The sequence below is a fragment of the Amblyomma mixtum genome, chromosome 9 (assembly GCF_055824585.1).
Source record: "Amblyomma mixtum isolate Tamu chromosome 9, ASM5582458v1, whole genome shotgun sequence".
NCBI classification, from domain to species: Eukaryota; Metazoa; Arthropoda; class Arachnida; order Ixodida; family Ixodidae; genus Amblyomma; species Amblyomma mixtum.
The window spans coordinates 17,671,517-17,677,633 of NC_143020.1; the positions used below are offsets into that span (position 1 = coordinate 17,671,517).

General features: G+C 46.4%; 1 protein-coding gene across 1 annotated transcript in view; it reads right to left on the reverse strand.

Moving 5' to 3' along the window:
• Nucleotides 1-4,436, reverse strand: part of LOC149328412 (lipase lipl-1-like) — a 50,731-nt gene extending 46,295 nt beyond the window's left edge. The window contains exons 1-2 of the mRNA XM_089560309.1: nt 4,191-4,436; nt 1,578-1,794 (exon numbers count right to left, since the gene is read on the reverse strand). Coding sequence (XP_089416435.1) covers nt 1,578-1,794; nt 4,191-4,352 — 379 coding nt within the window. The 5' untranslated portion in view covers nt 4,353-4,436. The remainder of the gene's footprint in view (nt 1-1,577; nt 1,795-4,190) is intronic.
• Nucleotides 4,437-6,117: the final 1,681 nt, after the last annotated feature.

Here is a 6,117-nt window from a genome sequence, read left to right on the forward strand (position 1 = left end):
GTCTCTCCAATGACGTGACGCAGATGTGGCTAAAATTGATCACGGAGCACGCCAGACCCGATGTTGACTAGCCTAGGGAAGCTTTTCGCTTCAAAAACGGGACATTTTTAAGCCAATGCTTCTTTCCTTATAGAATAGTGGTACGGCAGGTGTCGACCTTTGAGAACAAGCCACCAACTGCTACTACAACGGCATCAGGGACAAAAAGGTGGTGGAATGGTTGTTGACATGAAAGCTGAACTTTCCAATTCTGAACACCTGAACAATCTACCAAACTGCTAGAGACGAGCCTCCGAACTATTTTTGCTTTCGTAAAAACGTTACTCTCAGTTACCTAACATTATCTAAACCTTGATAGGCAGCAACCATCTGTTCGCAGACACTTTGCTTCGATCGTGTCTGCTGCTTCTTTGAAAAGGAAGATTTATGTCACCCTACATAAAAAAAAACAAAATATTAACAAAATTCACCCCATCAAGTAGGACCGCAGCGAAGCAGCTATATGCACTATGGGAGGGACACAGCGTACTACAACAAGTACACCTGTGTAACTTGAGAACAAATGACGCAATCGTGTCGAAATTTCAGTAATCTGTTTTTGTTTGTATGGAAGCATTGTGTGCTAAAAATTTGTAAAATTCCTTTGCTTGATTTTTCTTCGTCCCTACTCAGTTAATGTCAACGTGAAACACGTCGTTGTACTTAGTGTTCTTCAGGTCCTGTTTTTCTCTTTGCGCTTAGCAGTTTTTATCGAAGTGTTCGGTATTTCTCTCATTTTTTTTTCTTTCTGCATATCCCCACGAATCACTGCGTTTTTTAGTCGACATGTATATTAATAGTATAAAGCACGGCCATACCAGACAACTAATGACTTTTACTAGCCTGTTCATGTCGTAGTTCTCTTGATGACAAGGCGGCAGAATCCACTATTATATAAAAACAAAATTAAGCTATATACTGTACACATATCTAGTTTTGAGACCTTTATGATGCTGAAGTATGATACAGTCAATATTTTATGTTTGTGGACAAAAGCCTGTGAGTGATGCACGCCTCCCATTAAAGGTGGCATGACGACGGAACCTCTAAGAGGCGGCATTCGAAATTTGAGCGCTCTAGCTTTAAGGGTTCGCGTGAGAAAATAGGACACATGCGTCCCATTGCCTTGTGAACGCATGTGAAAAACTAAACTGGGTCGTACGGGTCCTATTTACCACTGAAAAACAGTCGGTTAAGAAAAAAAGTGTGATTGTCGTATGAAGCTAGTGTAGGCCTATAAATGAGAAAAACCAGAAAACCTACCTTCTATGACATAGAAAACAGGAATTGTTTATGCTATATTCACCCGCTGTCGGCATTCGAACAATAGAAATTGGCACGCCTGAAGTAGGCTAAATTCAGTTCAGAAAACCCAGGAAGTAAACTGCACAAAGAGGTTCTCCACAGACTTTGCAAGTGAATCGTGAATTAATGAGAGCGATGCAAGCTAGTGAACCACTAGGTTTTCGCTCATGGGCTTCGAGAAATCTTCATATTTGTATGGGCTACACTTCCGGTACATTTCACAATTTTGTCACCTGGGGACTGGTCCGGGAAGTTGACGAAAAATATCCCAGACTCGCAAAATATTCCTGGCACCACAAGAATAGGCCTTCCACGTGTGCCACCTTGTCTCGATGTGGTTCCATTGTCCTGGGTTTTTGTGCCCACCCTGTCCGCTTCTAGGATGTAGCCGTCGTCCGTAGTGACCGTGACTGTCTCGCAGGTGTAGCCGAAGTATCGGACCAACTCACACTGCGAGAATGAAAGCGGGCTTGTGACTTGAAACGCAGCACTATTTCCGATTTCGAATACTGCGCATATCAGGTTATATCACCACCAACTGTGAAAATGAGCGTTCGATGTGTAGAAATGGCTTTTGAGGCGAGAGCAATAAGATCAGTGTGGGACATGAGAAAAAGATGTGTATCGTGTTAGCTTGCAAGTGAATAACAAAATTCGAATAATTAACTTGATACCTACTATAGTTCAAATGCTGGTTCCCATAAGGGGTTTGCAGCTGCTGGTCAGTAAAAGCCATGTGAGGCTTGAAAGTTTCGCTACTATGGTGCAACAGGAAATGTTGCATGCTGCAATGGTGCAACAGGAAAGCCACGCTGCATTACACGCACACAGGGACGCCTTTATTACTTGTGTCTTGGGGGCGTACAGCCTTTGTCACACTGTGTCGTTCTTACAGTATCTCTAGCGCTCCAAATTTCCTGGACATGAGAAGATTTCTGGTACTGCCTCCTGCAATGGGTAGGACTTCCGTGGATGCTCCTGGAGTCCCGATATAAAGCTTGGAAGTTAACCCCTTGGGCTCTAAACTTTTAACAAAGACTGTACGTACCACTTGACCTTTTATATCGCACCAGGAGTAGTGCGGTGGGCCTTCATAAGTGTGTATGCATAAATGCATGCACGTCTATTATGCCTTGATAATGTCTGCATCAAACAGAGGAGAGGCATATAGAAAAACATCACGGCAAAGTAACACACGCAGGCAGACACAAACGCAAGCACACGCGTGTTTCGCTACCAGAAGCTTCGACTGTTGCGTAGTAGCACGCAGGGTTGAACTATGAATCCTCTTTCGAATCAGCATCCAATGTTTCAGTGGTCATTCTAGCCAGCGGCCGGCGCTGTTGAAATAAAGAGTTTCGGTTCAGAATCCATCCTTGCGGCCGCAAGCATCGTTTTCCAATGACAAGCGAGAAGGGCAGAGTTGGTGACTGACTGCCAGGACTCTCTCTGTCGGAAACTGAATGCATCGGTTATGCAGGTGGAAACTAAAGGCGAAGGCAGTTTGATAAGCGATGCAAGAATAGCGCTGCGCAGGTTTAAAGACATATATATTACTGTGCACTTACTTTTTTTTTCTTCGGTGTATTGGTTTTTCCGATCTTTGGATCTACTTATTTTGAGAATTGAGCTCTTTGTGAGTATACTTTTGGGACACTTTTTTTTTCGACAAAAAAGTTCACTACAAAGGAGGTGCTTTCGTATATGCACCGATATCCTTGTTTTTCCCCTCCAATGTTACCTAAGGAGCTCGCCCAGTTAATAACCTGATCGTAGCCACACAGCAATAGGAGGCCGAATCATATGCTGTGACCACGGATTGCAAATGACCCGTGCTTTGGTAGCCTGAAGAAGAAAAGACAGGTTATTTTCATAAAGCGTGAAGATTGATACGAGGTTATGATGGCAATCGATATGTACAGTGAACAACAGACGGCCGTTTAAAGAATGTCACTGAAAACATCACGATCTGGACGTAAAGACAGAATACGACAATAGCAATGTGATAGCGAGGGCCTGGGTTTGACAATTACTTGGTTAGGTGATTCACATTGAGGCGAATGTTATGAATGTAAAAAAAGAAACACTCCGTAATCGAGATTTCTGCGAAATATGTGACACGAGGCACCATAAGGATGGGAGTTTTAGTTTCTATAAGAGGGTAGTTTTTTTTTTGTCTCGTAATCGGTTTGTGTAAATGCAAGGGCTGAACGTGAATAAATGCTTAGAAGATGCTGCTGAACGCTCAGTTGCAGTGGTGCTCCCATGGGCTAGCGTGCATTGAAATTAACATTTACAGTAGCTGTCACTCCCACTGGAGGGGGCTAGCTCTCTCGCCCACTTGCATCACTATCGCGTACAACCCAACGCTCTCAGTAAGGCTAACGCTTTCTGCAGCTGACTTACGCTCGCGCTTGAAAAGTTCACATTGAAAGGAACCTTCATTCTCACAGTGGTGCGTGATTTAACAATCAGAATATGCCACAAAATATTCACTTTAAGAGAAGGCCATCGAGTGGTGTGCACTTTTGTTTTGGATGGTAAAATTTCTTTGCTGCACCATTAAGGATAACATGAAAAAAACCACGAACATTTTGTGTGCGTAGTTCTGTGTTAAGAACTCCCTGCCGCCGAGAACTGAAGCCAAAAGGCAATGGGAACTTCTTACTGAAACCATGCTATGGCAATTAGCCCCTAGTGCTCCCTGTCCGCTAGGCATGTTGCTCGTACCTCCCTTTCTAAGAAACCCAAGCGTTACATCGACCAATGTGAATTCTTGTAGCCTTAAAGAACTCCACCCCTGTTATGCCCACACAAGGACAAGACCTGTATAAAGGAAAACTCACGGTAGTAAGCTTGGCTTGTTGGGACACGTCATCGCCAAAGACGTTCAAGCTGCAAATTTGTAAAGCCAACAAAACAGCGATGACCCTCATGGAAAAGCCCTCGTCATGAAGCTGCCGTCGCATGTTTGTCCAGTGTAGGGGGTGGCTGGAGCGAGCATCCATATATGAAGATGTGTGAACTGCTGCATTTATAGCGAATGATTTGTTATTTTTGATGATACTTTGCGTCGGAGCTTGTTGCGCAATTTTTTCATGTCAGCCTCCTTTAGATTTCGCAATTTATAAACACGCCCACAGGCTCAATTTAAACACCTGCTTTCCTAAAAATTGATTCATTCACCGCTGATGAGTAAAAAACATGTATAAAAAACTTTCGCGGCTAGCGCTCTCGTGTTCAGCTGTGCTCGGCGAGCGAAGGTTATGCCTAACAGAATTAATGGGGTGCTACAAGGAAGAAAAATATCAAACAACAGCAAAAAGGGTTCAGCTTTTGAGCGTTGATTTTCTGAAGCGTGGATGTCGACCGCAAAGCTGCGTGTTCATTTACAGCCCTCTCTAAATTAATTGGACAAGGAAGGATGTGTTATTCTTTATATGTTTTGTCATGAGCGTGCTACAGAGATTTATGAGACCGCATAATACCGCACTTTGTTCACGTGAAACAATTACTCCCCTGTGATAGGTTGCGGCCAACTTCGTTTCGCAACAAGGCCTAGAAACCTGCCTCGAACGATTGAACTTTCGGGCAAATAAATAGAAACAAAGGAATCCTGTTCACTTTGCTTTCTTGAACTGTATTTCGGAACAACTTTTGTTGGAAATGCAGAGAAAGGTAGAAAGGAGAGAGAAGCCCTATCTTATGAGACTGCTGAATATTCACGGTGTTTCATCTAAGATGTTGACAATTTTAAAATGAGGTTTTTGAGTGAGAACTTGTTGGAATTTCGGAATGCCGTATCTTTCCTTGGCCGGCGAAGCGCGCCGTGGATACGGGGAAAAGCGGTCGTTTCCCCCCCTCCTCACGGGTGAGCAACCAGATGATCCGCACGAGAGCGCTGCGCTGCCTTCTTCCCCAAACTGATGGCAAGCGCGCACCGCCAGGCACCGCCGAAGCGGCCGCTGATTGGCCGAAAGTAACAACGGGCAAGTGCGTCGTGATCGGCGGAGACCGGCTGCGGCCGGCCCTCCTCACGGGTGAGCAACCAGATGGTACCTCGTGAGCGCTGCGCTGCCCTCTTCCCCAAACTGATGGCAAGCGCGCAGCGCCAGGCGCCGCCGATGCGGTCGCTGATTGGCCGAAAGTAACAACGGGCAAGTGCGCCGACATCGGCGGGGAACGGCAGCGGCCGGGAAGAGACAACAGCGAGAGGGCGTCAGGTGGATACCTTCAATTTTTTCTCTCTTTGTAGTCGTCATCTTGCCTCCTCAGCCGCAAGACCAAGGCAGACGGTAAGGGTCGAATATTAAGCATCCAGCACCCAGCGATTTGGGAGAACCCAATAAACGTTTGCCTCCGGGCAAATCGTCCTGTGTGCTGTGTCCTCATTCGCATTTCCGCTGCGCCGGCGTGGGACCGGCCGCGCGTGGTTTGAAACACCGGGAGCTCAGAGTTCACTGCCTAGACCTCAAAGGAGGCCCAACGGCCTAGTAAGAACTCCCACAACTGGCCCCTCAGCGTGGTTCTCACGCGCAGACGGGCTGGAGCACCTCGTTCCCGGCGAACAAGGCGGATCCGCAGTGCACGCTGACTGATCTGAGGTGGCTCACAGAGCTCGTCCAGGGGTCTAGGGATAAGGCCCTACCCCTGGCACACCCCCAGTGCATGCATATAAACGGACGGGACGACACATCGCCGCAGGCACGACGCGTGCAGCACCGTGGACGCCGGTCAACTCCACCAGACACCCCGGTGCGGCCCCGCCAAGCG